A 22,618-nucleotide genomic window follows, 5' to 3' on the forward strand; every position below is an offset into this window, starting at 1 on the left:
AGGCTTTGAGAAAATCGTCTTTTCCTCCAAGACAAGCCTTGCAACAATTTCTTATGCAATATCGTCGCACACCTTTAGCTTCTGGTTCGTCACCTAGTGAATTGCTTCATGGACGTCAAATTCGCACATTGATCGACACACTCCGCCCATTGTCCACCTCAAATTCCAAACCACGCGTATCAAAAACGCGTTATAAAGTTGGGACACACATTTATTCCTTACGTTTTGGTAATCGAAATGACAGAGAGGCGAAATGGATTCCCGCAACTGTCACCAAAGTGTTGGGACCACGTCATGTCATGGTAACTCTCCAGAGAGACGGAACAACGTGGAAGCGTCATATTGAACAAATAAGACCACGTTACAACCTTCCTCGCCAAAACGTATCTGCTTCAGCAAATGATACCATAGAGGACGATTTCATTACTAATCCTATCGGTGATTATTGTGAGCGTTCATCATCGAATGCAGCTACCCCGGAGCAGAATCGAATCGTGAATCGGATCGTGTCCAACTGAGAAGATCGTGTCGTACCAGAAAATTCCCCAATCGATTTTAGCCTTCGAACCTTCGAAACCTACTTCTCAGGCAAAACAGGGAGGTGTTATGGACTTATACATAGAGTTACTCTAGGAAAGAGTTGCTCCCCTTAGTTATTACCTAATTGATTTTAGTTACAGCTTAATTAGCTATTATTCATTAAGTCCATTGTTAAAATATTATTTGTGCTTAAATATCAGAGTGGCATGCCCTAGAGAAGGATGCACTCTTTGTTCCTTACTTTTCATAGTTGAGTTACTTATACTATTTTTCCTTCTTAAAATGTTGTTGCGAAATATTTGTATATACTCTAACTTATACACAGTAATAAACGGTTCTCTCACATATCACTTAACGCTTCTGAGTTGAGTGATTCCACAATATTAATCTGGAGGCCCGTCAAAAACACAACAATAAGCTAAATTATAAATAACCAAGAACAAACAGGCAGAAGATTTACAGAAAAAAAAATATCCCCTGTCAAAAATACAATCACAAACCAAAGAAGCAGGATAGGCTAGTAAAGAGAAGAAGAAACGACATCACTATCGGATCGTACACCCATGCGAACATCATAGGTATATGATTCAAGGGTGATGCTCCCATCCAACCACCCGCCTTAAAGGGTTTTACGGCGCTTGCAACACATTAAGGTCATATCAGTGCCACTAAAAAGGAAGAAAATGGGATAGTAAAAAAGTTCTAGAATTACAATTAAAATACACAAGAAAAGGTAAGACAGAAGAATTTGATCATATAGGAAACAGATGTAATTTCGAAGAGCACACTATCACAGTACTTAGTTTGAGATCACTCAAATGTCTCATTCAGACACAAGCACAGGTCCCAACTTAGAGGGACACACTGTACACTCAAATGTTTTCAAATCGTATATAATATTTAAACAAAACAATACAGTGCATAACAGAGAGATGATTTACAAGACAACAAATATCTCCCAAAACTCTATACATTTGACCGTTTCTCTCCCAGCTAGGGTCTGGACAAAACCAAGAATCTCATTCCAAGACAAAGACAGAAAGCATAATATTGGAAAAAAGTTATAGGGGCATAGAGAACTCCCTGCCCACTGTGGGAGGTTAGGAACCCCACCCAGAGGCAGACCCTTTGAACTCCCATCAAAGATACCAAAGGCCAAATGCATAATTTTCAACAAAAGATCAGCTCACAAGGTTCATATCTAACCAAATCTGAACGAAAAATGCACGCTATCTTTCCGAGGGATCCACATTATTTTGCTGTTGGCGGTTTATTTCTATGGTGCTTTGTTGACAATTGTTATTTTAGTTCATCTGTGCTTTTAGGTCATATAATGGTAAATAGTTAAATCGCACATATTTAAACCCTATCATCCCCTTTCCCAACCCTCAGCTATACCTATTTGTTATACTAAAAAGAAAACAAAAAGTCAATGCTCGTTAAAATGGTAAAATAATTTATTACAGGAGGAAAATAAAGGAAAGAAAACGTCATGAGGTGCTCTGCACACACACACACACACATACACACAGTGTACTAAAATGAGTGATTTGATTAAAATTAATGTCAATCACGATTATATAATATTCGTCATTGGCATTGTGAGCCCTTATTTGGAAATAAGCACTGCTTTTTAAAGTTTCTACTGACATAAATATCTAAAATATTCGACTCTGCTTGTATTAATCTATCACAAGGAATCATCTATAGTACATATATCGTATATATAGAACGTCTTCGTGTTATTGCTTATGGAACAATATTGTTATTGAAGGCATCAATCGCATTGTAGCATTTCATTGCTCGAGGCTGATGGTCTTTCGAACTTTCTCCCGGAAGCAAATGCTGAAACACGTGGCATGTAAGAAGTTACAGGAAGGACAGCATTTGGATTCACATACTCTGTTCCGTAGTAGTTTCCGTTGTTTGAATCCTGGAGGTTTGAATAGGAATATGGCAAGTAAGAGCTGTCGAAGTAAACGTTTCCGTAATTGTTAACTTCACTCCTGTCACTTGCATTATGGGTTGCTTGTAAATTTATTTGCGAGTGTGAAATGTAAGCAAATCCATCATTGCTGGCTACATGACCAGACGAAAACATACGGTTGGCTGAAATATCGCCATCCGTGAACATGTGGGGGAACTGCAGATTATGGTAAAGATGATTTTGGGGTTGTTGATCATCCATTTGGTTTTCTGTTTAAAAAATATTTTTAAAAATTAATGGTTTCAAACACAGTTTGGATAAGTTTGGTAAATAACAAAAACAGTATGGTTACAAATTTGGACTCCATGAACACAATTTTTGGGGTGTGTGGCAAGAGTAAAAACTCTCAGCGTCTTAATTTTAAAAAAATTCAAGGTTTTTATTCCCTTTTTTCACATTGTCTAACTTTCCTGCTGCTATCATTATAGACCTTACATTCCATGTTACAATTCAAACTTTTTCTAAATTTTTTTTTCTTGGGCAGTCGTTTGTTCGTTTGTTTTGTTTTTGAGGGTTTTACGGCGCTTGCAACACATTTAAGGTTAAATAAGCGCCGGTAAAAAGGAAGAAAATGGGATAGTAAAAAGTTCTAGAATTACAATTAAAGAACCCAAGAAAAGGTAAAACAAAGGGGAATTTGTTCAAATAGTAGATTCCAAGAGCACACTATCAAAGTACTTTTGAGATCACCTCAAAGTCTCATCCAGACACATGCACAAGATCCTCACTAAGAGGGATACACTCAAATGTTTACAAATCATAATATATAATATGTAAACAAAACAATACAGTGCATAACAGAGAGATGATTTACAAGGAAAAAAACATCTCCCCAAACTCTAAACATTTGGCTGGTTCCCTCCCAGCTAGGATATCCAACCAGGGCCAGGACAAAACCAAGTAATCTCATCTCAAGACAAAGACAGAAAGCATGTTGGAAAACATAGAAGATACAGTAAGTACCTCCCTGCCCACTATGGGAGGTCATGAACCCCACCCAGTTGGGCAGTCGTTAGATGACGATCGGATGCCGCCTGGCGCACGGCAATCTTTACTGGACGAACCTCTCTATCCGTCTCAATTAATCAACGTCGTGTTATGAAATTGTTCTGTGTTTTGCCATATATGTAAATGTTGCTGCTCGAAGCTCGAAGAAATAAATAACAGTGAAATTGAATGTGAGCTTCAAATTAATATACGAAAACAGATAAAATGGACGTTGCGGGTCTATCAACAAAACAGGATGAATGAAACACTACAGACAAATGAGATAATTAGTGGCGATGTTAAGATGAATAAACAAAAATATTGATGGGCAGGAAATTTTATGCTCCTTTGTAAGGAAGCACGAATTAAAATATAGATATTTATAAAGGTGCGCAATTAAGTCAAAAGAGGGGAGGAACTGTGTAATACAGTGTAGAAAGTGAAATAAAGTGTAGACTATTGTTGGAAAATAAATAGACCTATCTAGATATACAATGGAATTGGAAATAAATACAAAACATAAGGGATGTAAGTATTATAGTATACTCAGTGGCAATCGCGGCAGCAGTACTTTTAGCTGTAGTAGTATTTTATTTGTTTTCGTATAATTAAACTGAAGCTCACATTCAATTTCACATTATTATTTATTTGTGTTTTGCCATAAGATCGCCTATAGTGGAAGAACTTCAAAGCAAAATTGGTGAAAGCAGTTGAGGCGTCACTTTTGGTTCACTGTGAAGTGGAAGGCGTCTAAGTCATGATATACAAGGGGTCATTGCTTCATTTACGTATACTTTTTCAAACCCCCCCCCCCCCCAAAAAAAAAAAATAATTAAAAAAAACAAAAAAACAACAAAAAAAAAACAGGGGTAATGCAGTAATTACGAAAGAAAGAAAGGACTGTTTGCTTCGTTTATCACACGATTTATAATCCCAATCTAACATCAATTTTCAATTTGTGCCCCAGGCAGTTTTAAAATGTACAAAACTGATTCCTTTTCCCCCCAAGGATTGCGTCATAAAACATACTATTAATAATATTCAGCGGTTTGTCATATTGGTAATTGCCAGAAATAAACCTTTGAATTGAATATATTTTTTTTCATTCATACCCGTTTTGTAGTCTTTAAGTACTGATGTTGGTGCTTGTATGGTCCTTGGCGGTTTGATGTCTTGTGACGCCATTGTTATGTGTGGCTTTTTAGGATTGCTGCTGCCTACTTTGGTGGTTGAACATCCTGTAGTCAAAAAAGGTAAACAGGAATATCATTGTGATTATTCTGCTCTCTTCAATCAACTGACTCAATTTTAACTTACAGTAAAAGCTCTTTGGGACATTCTTATTGCACCGACGTTGAAGAATGTTTTGTTAAGGGCTTTACGGTGCTTGCAACACATGTAGGTTATTTTAGCGACAGTAAAAAGAAAATTGGATAGTGAAATGTTTTTTTTATAGAATTACAAGTAAAGGTACCCAAGTAAAAGTAAGACATGGGGGACTGGTTCAAATTGGGAACAGGTGTAGATTCCAAGAGCACACTATCAGTGTACTTAGTTTGAGATCACCTAAAAGTCCCACCCAGACACCAGCACAGGATCCCACTAAGAGGAACTCACTCAAATTCTTACTGAATATATCAAAATCAGAAAATATAACTAACAATACGAAAATATAACTAACAATACATAACATAGGTGATTTACAAAACTAATACTAAATTTTAATATTTGACAGTTTCCCTCTTAGTTAAGCACTCCAGCAAGGGCCAGGACAAATCCAAGAAACCCCATTCTAAGATAAAGACAAAAAGCAACTCGGAAAACATAATACAAGGATCCCTCCCAGGACGTTGAAGAAAATAGTGAATGAACAATCTTGTACCAGTATAACTCCACGAGATAAGGCTTGCAAATTTGGGTAAGGCACTCAAGGGAAATGGTCTACATGTACTGGCAGTACTTTTGAGATATATGGCTAATAAAAGTAAAAGGCATTTCCGATCAAATTTGGATTTCCAATAAAATGATAGGTTGTTCATTTCTTTATACTTTCACTAAATTTTGAAGTAAAATTTGCAATTTGAAAATGTATAAATTTTATTTCCTGAACGCTTTAATAACAATAATAATAATAAAAATAATAAATGGCATTTATATAGCGCTTTACCACGTTGTCTAAGCGCTTTACAGTGATATAAAACAAAACATATTACCGTAAGACCAGTGTTGATGGTAAAGTGATAAGAATTCAATTTAACAACAAAATAATAGTTTTGCAATTTATGACGTAAAAAGATAAAACTTTAAGAAGTTTGAAAGTTGTCAAGGAATCCGATCATCTCACGTGTGATGGGAGAGAGTTCAAAAAATGGGGGGGGGGGGGGGGGGGGGGGGGTCGAAAGTTGAAAAGGATTGATTGGTCATTGCTTGATCTCAAGTTTCTATTGGCGACATAGATGTTTAGAGGGTCTTTAATATAGGAGGGACTGTTAGTGGTCAAGGATTTGTTGACAACAGTACAAATATTATAGGCAACTCTTTTCTCCACAGGAAGCCAATGTCACTCACAGAGGAGGAGAGTTGCCGACGGGTATTTTTTGTTATTGCGTACAATGAGTCTGGCTCCGTTATTTTGAGCAACCTAAAGTTTACTCCTTTTTTCTTTAGCTAAATTCATTCAGGGGAGTTACAATAGTCTAATTTGGATAAAACAAGGACATTAATTAAAAGTTCTGCTATATGCTTTGGTATTAAATGAATTTGTCTTTTTACATTTCTATTTTTTATAGATTGTATGGTATTATTCGCGCGACTTGTCATGGAAAGATCTTTATCAACGATGACGCCAAGGTTTTTTGCTCTGTCTGAAAATTCTACTGTACTGTTTCCGAGAGTAATAGATTTATTTGCATGTTTAAGGCATTAATATGTTTTACTATCATTTAATTTTAACTTGTTTTGGTACAACCAAAACAGCTCGAAATTTGTTGTATTAAGAATTGTAAATTACTAAGGGGTACTGAATCATACATTTGCGTATCATCTGCATAAAAATGATAAGATTGAATCTAGATATCACACTAGAAAGGGGCTGCATATATACAGGAAAAAGGACAGGGCCAAGAACAGAACTTTGTGGCACTCCATAGTTTAATAAAACTTGAGATTGAAAGAAATGAAACGTTGAAATGACGTTTAATAAACTTTGTAGCCGTTTTTCTCAAAACAACTTTTCACAGATCGTCTACTTCAAATGGCCATAAATCAATCAATTTTAAACATTATTTTTCGTGACATAAACTGCACAGTGTACAAAATAGTAAGAAGTCGAGTGTCATAACACATGACCAAATAGGTCTAACTATCGTCAAACAAATTGAGTCCATGGCAAGGGGTATACCATGAACCCTTGCTTTTATCCTATCCTGCCCCTCTGTGTTATTGACCTAAGATATGATTTATTAATATAAAGGTGCCCTTCTTTTACACATTATGTGCTCAACCCAACAAGATTTACTCCAAAAAAAAAATAAAAAAAAAATAGAGTAAATTGCGTCTAGAACTGAAGAATTCATTAAACTGTACCCCCGGTTTGACTATATCAAGCCGAAAACAGCAACCATATTGCTCTTCAAATCAAACGTCTATCCATTGACAGTATTAAAGAGATGTAGTAATAAACACGAAAGAAAGACAGAACTACACAATATAAACATAGAATAAACCTCCAAAAAGGCCAATAACGGTCTCCGTGAGAAAAAGTTAAATCATAAAAGAAGCAGTAACTAATATGATGAAAAAAAAAATACTTTCATTGTTGTGAATGTATATAGGGAAGGGGGAAATGGAGGGGGGGGGGGGTATTTCAATCTCGAGCACCTTCCAGCAATAGGCACCCTAGACTCTCCTCCCTATGGCCGAGCTTGATTCCGACGACTGTATTCGTTTACAATAAGTCCCGGTTTTAAGAAATGTTGACAAGTAAAGTTATGGGTCGTTATATATTGGTGAATATAATAGGAAGTAAAAGAGGTTTGACAAAAACAAAGTTGTGTTGACATTGTACGGAAATCTATATTCTTTTTCTTTGTCTAAGACCACCCCCAAAAGTCCTATCTAGGATACATCAGTGAGTATGAGTATATAATGAATGCCAGAAAACATGTAAAGTAGAACATATAATCGTAATATTAATTTTGTACATCTAGATAAAGAGTTCAATGTAAAAGCCATATAGTATTTTATGGCAATTTTCCATCAAGTGGTGATTGGATGGTTGTACAAGTATATATGGCGGGAAGTACTTTGCGATAGATTAGCATTCTACCAAAAAGGTGTAATACAATCCGTTCATGTTAAATGCCACATAAACTGGGATAATGGGTGTGTTCCTTTGACCTCCCATGGTGGGCTGGAGGTATTTCGTGCGTCTTTTAACCCCCTATAGCTGTTTTCTGAGTTGCTCTCTGTCTTTGTTTTGGAATGGGATCACTTGGTTTTGTCCTAACCCTTGCCGGAGTCCTTGGTAGAGAGGGAAACAGTCAAATGTTCTAGTTTAAGTATTCGGTTTGAGAGATGATATTTTTTTTTTGCTTATAAATCATCTGTTATGTATTGTTATGCTTTTTCTTGAAATATATTATTGGTTTGTAAACGTTTGAGTGTATTCCTTTTAGTGGGATCCTGTACTTATGCCTGAATGAGCCTTTTCGATGATCTCAAACTAAGTTCTCTAATAGTATGCTCTTGGAATCTCCCATCGTTTCCCCATCTGAACCATTCCCCTTTGTCATACTTTTACTGGAAAGTTTTGACTATCCCATTTTCTTCCTTTTTAGTAGCGCTGAAATGACCTAAATATTTAGAAAGCCGTAAAACCCTTAAAAACTAACAAAAACAAACTGGGATAATTTCCAGCTCCTTGGACTTCATGGCTTTGAACTTTGAATCTCATTAATAGTTTGTTACCTCGTTTTGTAACAATGATTCTGTTGTTGCTATTCCCATAAGCATTCCTCCTGCTTTTATTGGTACTGTCATCATCTGGGCTATGAATTTCGTCTCCTACTGAAGTTAGAGACCTTGCCACTGACCTTGTCACCATACGGTTATTCAGATTCAAGTTCACTTTCTTACTTGTTTTGGAAGCTTTGGTTTCAGTTCTGCTTAGAAAAGGAAATAGAAAGAATTTATGGAGTGAGAGAGTAAAAACAAGATTAGCCCAAAACGACTTTTAAAAAACTAAATCTGAATCTAATTTAAAAAATAAACAAACATCTAATAAACAGAAAATTCTAATCTCCATCCAATAACAAGACCGAGACGAATGGCTTCTAGAATATTGTTTACAACATAAAACTAAGTGATTTGCAATTTGTTTAAATCATCACTCTTTACAATTGTGCGGTTTTCTGCTATAGCTGAATGGCACTCAGCTTGTGACCTGAAGGTCCCAGGATTGAATTCTTGGAAAATGCTCTTTACTCACCATATTCGGGTTTTAAATGAGTACAAACCCGATGAAATGTACAAAAGTGTGTTTTGTCTCGTCAGTTACATGGCTGATGGCTTGGGCTCAGAATAAAGCGCTTTTAACACATTTAATTGACATTGCACTGTATAATACACGCTAACTTTTTTCCCCCACCACAAAGCGTGGTTCTTCCGTCACGAATACTCAGGAGTAACAGTTCTAGATTTTGTTCAATGATTCAAACAAAATTTTAATATGTTTAGAACGGTAAGAAAAACGAAAAGAATTAAGTATTATTGAATTCCTACGTTCGGAATTGCGAATCAGTTCCCAATGTCACTGCGCGACCTTTGAGTGCGAGTAGGTAACGAGCTCAAAATTTCAGACATACTTTAAAATATCCCCCCCCCCCCCACACACACACACACCCACACATACACAAATGACCCCCTCCCATGTTATTTTTCATCAAAATATATCCCTTTTTACGCCATTTTGGAGGTCAAATTTATCGGTTTGGTCTAAAGCGACTTGTACTCAATTACAAGTCTGCTAACCAGAATTGTCATGGCCTCATTGCTGTGAAGGAAATGTTCCTAAACCAACGCAAAATATTGTCAATTACAACAATGTTAAACAGACCTCATGATTGCGTCCGGTTATCAGATCTAAACAAAATATTTTCACGTCGGTCTAAAGAATGACCATGAAAATAATATCATTATGCGTTAAACTTAGTTTTAGAGAACAGTGGGAAAAAAAAGAAAAGAAAAAAGCCCAAATGCGTGCATATGATGAATAAATATTGTGAATTGAAGTAGCTATAGTGAAATATGGTTTTCCCAAAATGAAATGAGTATCCTAATATCCCGTGTTTTCACGGTGTTTGTTTGTTTTTGTTTTTAAGGGTTTTACGGCGCTTGCAACACATTTAGGTTATATCAGCGCCAGTAAAAAGGAAGAAAATGGGATAGTAAAAAGTTATAGAATTACAATTAAAGCACCCAAGAAAAAGTAAGACATAGGGGAACTGGGAACAAATAGGGATCAGATGTAGATTCCAAGAGCATACCATCAATGTACTTAGTTTGAGATCACCTAAAAGTCTCATCCAGACACAAGCACAGGTCCCAACTAAGAGGAATACACTCAAATGTTTACCAATCATATAATATAATATGTAAACTCAACATAATACAATGCATAACAGAGAGATGATTTACAAGGGAAAAAAATATCTCCCAAAACTATAACTATACATTCGACTGTTTCCCTCCCAGCCAAGGAGCTCCGGCAAGGATCAGGACAAAACTAAGTAATCTCATTCCAAGACAATGACAGGAAACAATTGGGAAACGGGTATGGGGGGATAGAAGACACAGCATGTACCTCCCTGCCCACTATGGGAGGTCAGGATCCCCACCCAGTTCACGGGGTTTACGTCGCTTGCTGTTCCCTTTGATCTTATTCCAGAATAAGGATACAACGCCACATGGCAAAGAAAAAAGATATGAGGAAAAAGAGTAAACGAGAGTGCAAATCTCATAGATCTTGCGTTGTGGCAGAGGGTAAAGCAATTCACACAAAAGACCCAACGTGACTTGCTATAATATGCTGAGACGGTTATTGATACAAGGCGACGCCTTATCGCAGAGCCCCCAACGGTGCACGAATGTTGGGCTTTGTCATGACTAGATGGATAGGTGAAAATATCTCAAAACTATGTCGCTTAAGGCACGTTACACATAATGTAATCCCCGACTGACTCAGATGTGAATGGGTATATGACTATAATCAATGATGGAATTGTACTGCTTGTGCTGTACATAAAGATGCCTGACAGACGACTTGTACTGCTGAGGGATACAAGCTTTGACGGGTGCATTGATCATGTTGAATACATGGACATGTGCTATCAAAATATTCATTTTTATGTTCATTGTAGGGATGCCATTACAAAAAAAAGCACCTCTCATTCGATATGTACTGTATGAAATGGACATTTGGTGGTGATATGGCTTAATGCCTATGGAATCAGAGAGACACCGTAAACTGCATTGGGCCTGATATTGTGACAATGAGCTATTCAGGTTTTCTTTATTTGAATTTTTAAAAATGTTCACAACTTACTTGGTTAGAACAGCATGAAAGGAATTTGCTGATGCAGATGTATCCAAAACTTCCTCTTCTTTTCTTATAGTTTTCTTATAGGCCATGTTCATTGAGAAATAATCATCTTCCACTGGAGAACTTCCGCTACTCATGATATCAATCACCTGTGTGTGTTTATGTGTGTGTGTTGTGTGTGTTTGTGTGTGTGTGTATGTGTATGTGTGTGTTTTAAAGAAACAGAAATTTACAGTATTAAAAATAACCCAAGTTAGGAAAAGTGGCAAGATAGATTTGGAATAATGTAATCAAATTCAGCGACGCTACATAATGTGTGCGTATTTAAGGAATGACTATTGGCGCGTTCGTGTATTAGAAAACCACAACCTCAAAACAATATAATATAATCTATTTGAGAGGGAAACAGTGGCGTGGGGCCATTGGATCGAATGGTGCCAGGCACCGTACCAATTTTTTAAAAAAATCATTAACAGCATAATTTAATTAAAAATAAAACAGATTTTAACTCCACTGTCTTTCGCCAACTCGCCAACAACATACTGCCTTTTTAGTCTCCACTCTATTCAAGATTCCGAGTCACGCACTTCGCCGACTCGTGTGTTGGTGACATCACTCCGCGAAGTAGTGACTAAATCAAACACCGTGGTGCAAAGCAATCCGAGCTCCAATTAATGCTATATCCATTAGTATCGCGACAGCTGATTGAGCGAGAAACTTGGTCGAATTATACTATCTTCAAATAGCGGAAAACCCCTCGACTTGTGCCAGGATCTGAGAGCTCCACCGTTGGACTGGGGGGATGCGCCAAATTAGGTTCAAAGTTCAAAAACGTTTATTTTAGGCAATTGCCAAAGTAGGGTAACTTCGGCCATCCAAAATATTACATTAACTGTCAAAAACACTGATCATTGTCAAGTTTATTTGTAAGCAGCAAAGAAAAACATCATAAAACTTTAAAATATGACATATCAAACCCCCCACCTCTTTTTCACGATTATTGAATAAAGTAATTCTTTGCAACGAAGCATTGTGGACGAATTTACCAACATTTTTCTTGCTTGTAGTGCCGAGTTGATGGTTACGTGTGTATGAGTGTTTATTTGTGTGTGTGTGTGTGTGTGTGTGTGTTTGTGCGTGAGTATTTGCGTCAGTCAGAGAAAGAAAGCGAAGACTGTCAACAGTATTTTTGGTGTGTTTTTAGATTTTTAAGTACTTAAGTGGAGTGATTTTTTCTTTGTGATGCTTTAAGATCTGAATCTACCTTTTATTTGTGCAATCATTAATCGTATTCCACTGATTTCCATTATTTGAGATATACTTTGAAGTTTTGTTTTGTTAAACAATGAATTGCAATGAATCAAGTTGACTCTTTACTTCACCGACCGTTTGGGAGATTGACACTAGATGACAAATTAGAAATAAAAAGACTAGTTCCTCACCAACCAACTGATTTTGAATTAACACAGGTGTGGAAATCTCGAAAACGCTCTTTTTCAGTGACATAGTATGACAGGCATGAATGGCTCAAAGTTAGTTTAGTCTTTTGTTTTTATTGTCTACTTTTTACAGATACAACAAACACTGACAAATCATGGACATCTATAGGCTATAGTGACCTTAACCACTTCCATCGTATTTCTTAACCTCCTGAACGTTGTTTTAGCACCCTTAAAAGAGTGAAATTTTTTTGTTGCGAAATTCAATGAAACAGGAGCGGTTAAATTCATTAATGATTCTGTCATTCACAAAGCTGAAATAGATGCCATTCCAGATTTCAATAAACACATTATAAAAAGATTTGCAGAGATGAAACATCGCAGTGCAGATTTTTTTTTACAAATACTAAAAGTAAGTAATTTCTGTCATAGGTTTTTTTCTCTCTTTTGATTTACATTTATGACATATTGATTGCATTATCTACCAAATCCAATCCTTTAAATGGTGGACAAAGAATAATTACAAAGACCTTTTCATACGGGACTTGTATCTCAGTGTTGTGGCTTGTTGTTTTCATGAATTATTTGTTTTTGTAAGTTTTGTCCACTCGTAGAAACCATCGACCCTCCCCCACCCTTCCATAAAAGAGAGTTTTTAATATGTCGTGCTCTCTCCTCTTAACCGTGTTCACTGTATTAGAATTTTTTTCTAATCATGGCACCACCATATGCCGTCAATACGCCACGCCGCTGGAGGGAAACAAAGGTTGACATTTTATTTTTTAAAAAATATTACTCGACTCGAATGTGAATTGAGTATCTGACTTTTGGAGGTGATTAAACTGTACGAGTAGGTATTAGTGCAAGACGGACGCTCAAGAGGCAACTTGTACTGAATAAAATAGAATAAAATGTTAGTTGGGCGCTAAATTTGAATCGAATTACACGGTGAATGCGCCATATATACGTTCACATATTTGTTTAAAGTAGATACATGTTTGTTTGCAATACAATTTCCGAATTGCGCAGATAAATGAATTTCTAGATGGACATGTAAATGATGTTGACAGTGCAAATTAAAAGCATCACTCTGTTCAAATGTACAGTACAATTTAAATCTTTTCAAATGTTTTGTTTTTAAGGGTTTTGTTTGTTTTGTTTTTAAGGGTTTTACGGCGCTTGCAACACATTTAGGTTATATCAGCGCCAGTAAAAAGGAAGAAAATGGGATAGTAAAAAGTTCTAGAATTACAATTAAAGCACCCAAGAAAAAGAAAGACAAAGGGGAACTGAGAACAAATAGGGATGAGATTTAGATTCCAAGAGCATACCACCAATGTACTTAGTTTGAGATCACCTATAAGTCTCATCCAGACACAAGCACAAAATCCAACAAAGAGGAACACACTCAAATGCGTACATTATACATTCAAAATAAAAATAATAATACATAACAGAGAGATGATTTACAAGGAAAAAAATATCTCCCAAAACAATAACTATGCATTTGACTGTTTCCCTCCCAGCCAGGACTCCGATCAGGGCCAGGAAAAAACCAAGTAATCTCATTCCAAGACAAAGGCAGAAAACATGTTGGAAAACAGATATAAGGGTATAGAAGACACAGTATGTACCTCCCTGCCCGCTATGGGAGGTCAGGATCCCCACCCAGTTTAAGGGTTTTACAGCGCTTGCAACACATTAAGGTCATATCAGCGCCAGTAAAAAGGGAGAGTAGAAAGTTCTAGAATTACAATTAAAAGCACAAAAGAAAAGGTTAGACAAAGGGGAATTGGTTCAAGTAGGGAACAGATGTAGATTCCAAGAGCACACTGTCAAAGTGCTTAGTTTGAGATTACCTAAAAGTCTCATCCAGACACAAGCACAGGTCCCAACTAAGAGGAATACACTCAAATGTTTACAAATCATATAATATAATATGTAAACTAAACATAATACAATGCATAACAGAGAGATGATTTACAAGGAAAAAAATATCATCTTCCAAAACTAAAACTATACATTCGACTGTTTCCCTCCCAGCCAAGGAACTCCGGCCAGGGCCAGGACAAAACCAAGTAATCTCATTCCAAGACAACGACAGGAAACAATTGGAAAACGGGTTGGGGGGATAGAAGACACAGCATGTACCTTCCTGCCCACTATGGGATTTCAGGATCCCCACCCAGTCTTTTCACATGAATGAGAGTACATGATTATATGCATTAATAAATGCACAACAGTCGACTTAACTGTTAAAAATCATTTTGGATATGGCTTGATATGGGATATGCATTCAGAAAATATTCATTTCAAATATCGATTGATGCAACGTGTACATATATACATATATGCAGGTCTGACATCCGAACGCACTTATGGGCCTAGTTTAACGTTGTAATGGACAATATTTCGAGTAATTTTTTTGGGTGATTTCCATTACAACAATAAGTAGTAGGCATCCTTCCGTCTCAAGAGACTATGGTTTGCGCCCTGTATGGCTTTAGTCTCATCAGTTTTGTTGAGAGCAACGACGGGTGTGACTCAGCAGACCAATCCTTGCATGGCAGTCTCTACCGCAGTTGTTGCACACATAGTTTGACTGTGTGTTTGGTATTTGGATCTGCTGCCTCTCTTTCCTCCTTGCTCTCCTCTCCTCAAACTTCATCTTTCTCCTCTCCTCACCTCTCTTCACTCCCTCAATCACTGCATATCTCCAGCCGCTGCGGTCGTCAGCAAGCGACTCCCAGGTGTCTGAGTCGATGCCTGTCAATTTCATGTCTCGTTTGCAGACATCATAGAAGCGCAGAGCTGGACGGCCAATTGGTCGCCGCCCAGACGCTAGTTCACCGTACACGATGTCTTTGGGTATGCGTCCATCGTCCATCCTGTGTACGTGACCAAGCCATCGCAAACGTCGCTGGCAGACCATGAGATGCATACTGAGGGAGTTCGCTCTTTCTAGCACTGCATTGTTAGTGAGTCTGTCCTGCCTCCTGATGCCGAGAATTCGTCGTAGACAGCGAATGTGGAAGTTTTCCAGGCGGTTCTCCTGTCTGGCATATGTTGTCCAGGATTCACTGCCATATAGTAGGCTACTGAGTACGCATGCCTGGTCGACTTTGAGTTTGGTGTTCAAAGTGAGTTGGTTGTTGGTCCACACTCTCTTGCTCAGTTGTGCCATGACAGCGGCAGCTTTGGAGATGCGCTTGTCTAATTCTGCATCAAGTGAGAGGTTGCTGGTGATGGTTGTGCCCAGGTATGTGAAGTGATCAGTGACTTCTAGCTCCTCGTTGTCAATGCGAATTGCTGGTATAGAGGGGACATCCTGACACATTACATTTGTTTTCTTGATGCTGATCGTCAGCCCGAATTCCCTGCATGCGTGGGGAAAACCTGTCCATCAGCCGCTGAAGGTCATCCTCGGTATGCGCGCATATAGCTGCATCATCTGCAAATAGCATTTCCCTTATGAGGACTGTGCGGACCTTGGTCTTTGCTCTCAGCCGTGCCAGATTGAACAGCTTCCCATCAATTCTGGTGGGTAAGTGGACTCCTTCTGGGGACTGTTTGAATGCAAACTTCAGCAGTAAGGAGAAAAATATACCAAACAAAGTCGGTGCGAGGCCACAGCCTTGTTTCACGCCGCTGCGCATGGGGAAGGGTTCAGAGGCTCCACTGTCGTAGCTAATGGTGCCCTTCATGTCGTCGTGGAAGGAGGCAATGATTCTAAGCTGCTGAGGAGGACAGCCAATCTTCTTTAGCAGCTGGAAAAGGCCCTTCTTGCTAACAAGGTCAAATGCCTTTGTCAGGTCAATAAATGCAATGTAGAGGGGCATCTGCTGTTCTCTGCATTTCTCCTTAAGTTGACGTACTGAGAAGATCATGTCCACTGTCGACCACTTGGCTCTGAAGCCACACTGCGACTCTGGGTAGATACGTTCGGCGAGGACTTGCAGTCGAGCGAGGACAACGCGCGCAAAGACTTTACCCACAATGCTCAGTAGAGAGATTCCCCTATAGTTATTACAGTCACTACGGTCTCCCTTGTTTTTGTAGAGGGTGATAATCTTGGCATCGCGCATATCCTGGGGTACCTTGCCTTCTCTCCAGCAAAGACACAGGAGTTTATGTAGTGGTTACAAGAGGGCTGGCTTTCCACATTTGATGATTTCGGGTGGAATGCTGTCGTCATCGGGTGCTCTGCCACAGGCCAGGGCATCGATTGCTTTGGTGAGCTCCTCCATAATTGGTTCTGCGTCTAGTTCTTCCAGTACTGGCAGTTCTTCAATTGCGTCTAACGCTTTTTGGGTGACAAGAGTTTTCTCTGGCGTAGAGTTCCAAGTAGTGCTCTACCCATCTTCCCATCTGCTTGTCCTTGTCTGTGATGGCTTCCCCTGTCTTGGATTTAATAGGCGCAGTTTTCTTTGTAGATTTGCCTGTCGCCTGTTTGATGCCCTCCTCATACATGACCCTTATGTTGCCACTGTCAGACGCTTGCTGGATGTTGTCCGACAACTGAAGCCAGTAGTCGTTGGCGCAACGTCGTGCTGTTTGCTGTGCTTTGCTGCGTGCAGCTTGCAACGCCTGCAGGTTCCTCTGACTTGGTTTATGTTTATAGCTGACAAGTGCGCTGCGCTTGGCATCAATGACTGGCTCCATCTCAGTAATACTGGCTTCAAACCAATCATTGTTCTTGCGCTCCTTTTTGCCGTATATCAAAACTGCAGTGCTGTAAATGGCGTTTCTAAGAGAGTTCCAGCTGTCCTGTGCGTTTTGTTCTGCTTTTCTATGAGCTGTGTTGAGAATCTTCTCAAGATGCTCGTTGAACTCTATATTCTTTTCCCGGTTAGCTGTCTTGCTGGTGTTGATCTTGGGCTGGCCCTTTCTCTTTTAGTGATGAAGTTTCTTTGGTGTCAGTTTCACCCACAAAGAGTGATCGGTGTCGCAATCAGTGCTTTGATAGGACCTGGTCTTGCAAACACTGTTAAGAGAATCGCGCTTAGTGATGATCATGTCCAGCTGATGCCATTGTTTTGACCTTGGATGTCTCGATGACACCTTGTGAAATGCCTTGTTCTGAAAGTATGTGTTCGTCACGCATAGTTTGCGATAGCAGCATAGTTCAAGAAGCCTCTGACCATTCTCATTCATCTTTCCTATGCCGTGGTGCCCCAAAACGGTTGGCCATGATTCTTTGTCGGCACCAACTCGCGCGTTGAAGTCGCCAAGAAGGTAGATGTGCTCCACTCTGGGATCTTGTTGACAATGGCGTCTAATGACTCATAGAATTGGTCCTTTACTTCAACCGAAGCTTGCAGTGTTGGGGCGTAGACGCAAACAAGGTTCACCGAGCCCTGCATGGATGACAGGCGCAGCTTTAAAATTCTCTCTTTGCCGTCTGTTGGCGGTTCGATCATAGGAAGCAATGTATGGCGTACTGCAAATCCAACACCGTGCTCCCTCACGTCTTCTGTGCCTTTTCCTTGCCAGAAGAATGTAAAGTGTTTCTCCTTCAGGGATCCCCTCTCTGGGAGTCGCGTTTCCTGCAAGGCTGCTATGTCGATGTTCAGTCTGTTCAGTTCACGATCAATTACTGCTGTTTTTCGAGCATCGTCCATGGCCTGAAGGTCATCTGTCAGCCCTGAGCGCATGGTTCTTACATTCCAGCTTGCTAATCGAAGAGCTGGGGACTTCGTTTTCTTTTTCATTTGCTTGTCTGGTACACAGTTTAACGATCCACTTGTCAAGCTTGCAAGCTCTAAGCTCCAGGCACCCTCTGAAGCAGGCAGATCATGGCGGGTCAACACCTTTCTGACTGGGGGCTGCCCAGCTTGGGGTGGGCGGTAGCTGACCAGTAGGATTACGATGATCTCTCCCACCGTCGAAGACAACCCGTAGCGTCCAATCGAGCAAGGACTTATCACTCGTAGACTGCTGTCTTCCGTGTTGTTACTCTTCACCTGTGAAGGTGAGACTGGAGTGTCCTCTCCAGGGCGCGGCTTGATAAAGTATGAGGAGATCCTGGGCTGCCCAGTAACCAGAACCTCCCTCTCTTCCTCCCTGGTGTGGTCCAAAGGATCGCACAGCAATACGTTTGGCATCAGTTTGGATGCAGATTTCTGTTAGGTTTACTCCTTAGCCTTTCCTCCTCCCGAATGTATCCACAAGGCAGTGGAGCCATACATCGATGGCTAGGGAGAGTATGAGTTATAGGGGTAGATTAAGAAAAGTAAGGACATACAGAAGACAGCACACTACAGAATGAGTGTGATTAATTACAACAATGAGCCCACAATAAATAGGGTTATCAGAAATACAAACATAAGCACGTCGATTGATGAATATACAAAATCAAAGTACCTTCAGAAAGAACAAATGAAATGAAGAAAAAAGAAAACCAACCCGTCCTCCCTAAAAAAAAAAAAACAAAAAAAAAAAACAAACAAACAAAACGAACAAAAAGACACACACAAAAAAAACACCAACCCCCCCGCCCCCTCCCCAAACAACACACCCTCCCCCCTCCCAAAAAAAAAATTAAAAAGATAAAACACGCACACACACGCACACACACACACACACACACACACACACACACACACACACAAACACCAAAAAACCCATACCAAAAAATAATGCTCACCAAAAGAAATGCTATGTAATTCAACTGAAACTGATTACAGTTGTACTGTATTATCAACTAGGACGTGTGATAAAAATTCGAAGAGAATATACTCCAGGTGCATACACTGACGACAGCAACACAGACATTCCATTTACCGTCTAGTAGAATGCACGCACCTTTCCAGGCAAAACAAGAGGAACGCGTCTTCCAAAAATGCCAAACATAAAAAATTGTCAATTCAACTATAGAACAATAAATAATTTGGCATTGGTTGCAGGAATCGGGACAAATGTCCAACAGTCGAGGATAAGTAGAGAAGAGTACAAAGTAAAATAAGTATTAAGTATTGCGTCAAATGATTTGTCGCGGTTTGCTCCTTTGACCTACACGAAGTTGAGCGTGAACATAACAAGCAATACAATAATACGCCAAATAAAATACGTGATAAGCATCGTTACCTGTGAATGGAAATCCTGGGATAAGGCAGAGTTGACAATCTTGAGGTAGTCTACGGTCATCTCCAGTATGGAAGCCATGTCGGTCTTGCGTCCCTTGACGTAAGGCAGCAACACACGTAGCTGGTCACAGCTATCTTTGATCCGCTCCCTGATGGGGTGTAAGCAAGTATTTTAGTTTGTATTAACTATGTAATAAATCATCTAGACATACAACTCATATGATTGGAATCTATTTCCGAAGTTAAACCAAAAACGATAGAAGGGCTTCTACCATCGTTGGTTAAACTGACAAGTACAGACCTGATAGCCGCTATCTACTTTCATAGATCTAAAACTCAGCTACTAAATGACATTTGGGTGGACAGAAGGGTCAGCAAAAAATCCACTCCACGCTTGCATGCGAATCGAGTACTAATTGAACTACAGAGAGCCCCGTTTTTAACTTGGGGGGGGGGGGGGGTGTCCGATCGGAATGAACAAGATTTTAAAAATTGAATCTAAAGTCAAAATACTCAGAATTCGTAGTAAATTTTGAAGTTTAATAAACAAAACTTGCTGCCAAAATAAACGATCTATTTTCACTCGGTGTATAAAGCTCGAAATTTAGTTTAAAGCATCACACAAACATATTATATTATTAAGCTGGTAGATCATATTTGTAGTAGTCCATTAGAGCTGCAAGGCCTATGGAGGCGGAATTTACTTCGGTTTCTGTAACGTTAAACGGCAGTAGCTAATGCTTGCTACCCTTTAGATATGACGCTAGCCTTTGGATAGGATGCTAACCAGTTGCAAAGTTCTCACAAACCCTGTTATCCACTCACTGCGTGGGAAAGGGCGGTCAGGAAAAAGAATACCACTGCATTTGGAATCAATACATATGCCTCTGCCTGTGAGGCGAGTGCGCTACCAACTGAGCTTTCTGAACATAGAATCCATTTGTACATATAAAAAACTTGAGCTCATACAATATACATATGAGCATCTTTGGAGCGTCTCCAGAAAAACTGACATCAAATCATCACAACACAAGAAAAACTCAAATTCGGTTAGAAGACAAAAAAAAAAAAATAAATAAATAAAAAAGGTTGGGGGTGTGGAAAGAAAAAACATTTTAAGACAGTTTCATGAAGATAATAGATAAATATTCTCAAAATTTCAACAAATCAATTACAAAGATTATAAGTTTAAGTGTTATCAGGCGTATCTCATTCAGCAAGGATCCAACCGACCATGGACTTGGACTGAAGCCTCCAAAATTATCTCAAAGGCATTGGCACAAGACTTCCGTTTGAGGAAAATACGCATCAGAAAACAACACAATCACACAAACCTCTCTCAGAAAAAGAAAAAAAAGTGGCACTCTGATAAATAGCCTCCTGAAGAGCGTATCAAAGGCCCCAATCACACACGCTATCACACAAACAACACAACCACACACACACACACACACACACACACACACACACACACAAATACACTCGAGAAAAATAAGCAAATTATTAACTTTGAGAAGAAAAATAGGTATTAACGTAGTAGGTTTTTTTAGAACTAAAGTTAAATCACGACACAATCAGCCACCTTTTGTCTATACCCACGTAGCATCAATTGGAAACAAAAACGCAATCAAAACTAATCAATCGTAACCATAAATTTATATATTCTATTCTATCTTTATTTTAAATCCCTTATCGTAACTCGCCTGCGTTGTTTTTCCTTTGTTGCATGCTCTACTCGACACCAACGAGGAGGAGAGTGGCTGTAAATAGTAAACAGTAATAATAAAATATAAGAAATAAAGGAATAGTAATATTCTATAATGGCGCGTCCTGTATATTCATTTCAATCACGTTATATTTTATTATTGTCGTCACCGTAGTTGTCGTGTAGTGTCGATTGGAGTCAATGATTGCATGGGCGGCTCAAGCTTTCCGTCATTGTGTAGGTCACTAAATATGTATTACCTCATTTGACCCAGGACTGCATAATAGTACTATAGGCAGCGACATATTGAGAGTGCGCCGGGATACAAAGGATAATTGAAATGTTGGTTCGTAATGCATTGTTAAGTGCATTGCTCATTATGAAACCATTCGGTTATGTAATCGACGTCATAGTCATTGCCATTGTCATCGTAATTATTATCGTCATCGTTATCATCGTCATCCTTATCATAATTGTCATCGTCATCGTCGTCGTCTTCGTTAATCGTCATCACCAATTGTCGTCGTCACCGTCACCACCACCACCACCACCACCATCAACATCATCATTATCATCATCATTGCCATCGTTTGTTTTTATTTTGTTTTTAAGGGCAATTTTGTTTTACGGCACTTGCAACACATTAAGGTAATATCTGCGCCAGTAAAAAAAGAAGAAAATGGGATAGTAAAAACTTATAGAATTAAAGCAACCAATTAAAGGTATACAAAGGGGAATTGGTTCAAATAAGAATCAGGTGTAGGTTCCAAGAGCACACTATCAAAGTACTTAGTTTGAGATCACTAAGAGTCTCATCCAGACACAAGCACAGGTCTCCACTAAGAGGAATACACTCAAATGTTTTACAAATAATATATAATACAAAGAAAACACAATACAGTGCATAACAGATGATTTACAAGGGAAAAAATATTATCTCCCAAAACTAACGATACATTCGACTGTTTCCCTCTCAGCCAGGGCATCCGGCCAGGATCAGGACAAAACCAAGTAATCTCATTCCAAGACAAAGACAGAAAACAAGTTGGAAAACAGATATAGAGGGATAGAAGGCGCAGTAAAATCTCCCTGCCCACTATGGGAGGTCAGGAACTCCACCCAGTCGTCATCATCATCATCATCATCATCATCATCATCATCATCATCATCATCATCATCATCATCATCATCAGCAGCAGCAGCAGCAATAGCAGCAGCAGCAAAATATAACATCGATTCACTAGTAACATCATTTGTTGTTCCATTGAACTTTGA

General features: G+C 39.0%; 1 protein-coding gene across 2 annotated transcripts in view; it reads right to left on the reverse strand.

The window, feature by feature from the left end:
• Positions 1-1,979: 1,979 nt before the first annotated feature.
• Positions 1,980-22,618, reverse strand: part of LOC144963789 (uncharacterized) — a 33,635-nt gene continuing 12,996 nt past the window's right edge. Inside the window, exons 7-12 of one of the 2 annotated variants that reach the window (XM_078897727.1) lie at positions 21,342-21,398; positions 19,640-19,787; positions 11,118-11,263; positions 8,483-8,679; positions 4,627-4,752; positions 1,980-2,736 (exon numbers count right to left, since the gene is read on the reverse strand). In XM_078897727.1, the coding sequence (XP_078753853.1) occupies positions 2,318-2,736; positions 4,627-4,752; positions 8,483-8,679; positions 11,118-11,263; positions 19,640-19,787; positions 21,342-21,398 (1,093 nt within the window). In that variant the 3' untranslated portion in view covers positions 1,980-2,317. The remainder of the gene's footprint in view (positions 2,737-4,626; positions 4,753-8,482; positions 8,680-11,117; positions 11,264-19,639; positions 19,788-21,341; positions 21,399-22,618) is intronic. The other variant, XM_078897728.1, reaches the window with a different exon arrangement.

The sequence above is a fragment of the Berghia stephanieae genome, chromosome 2 (genome assembly GCF_034508935.2).
Source record: "Berghia stephanieae isolate SIO BIC M18660-M18661 chromosome 2, UCSD_Bste_1.3, whole genome shotgun sequence".
NCBI classification, from domain to species: Eukaryota; Metazoa; Mollusca; class Gastropoda; order Nudibranchia; family Aeolidiidae; genus Berghia; species Berghia stephanieae.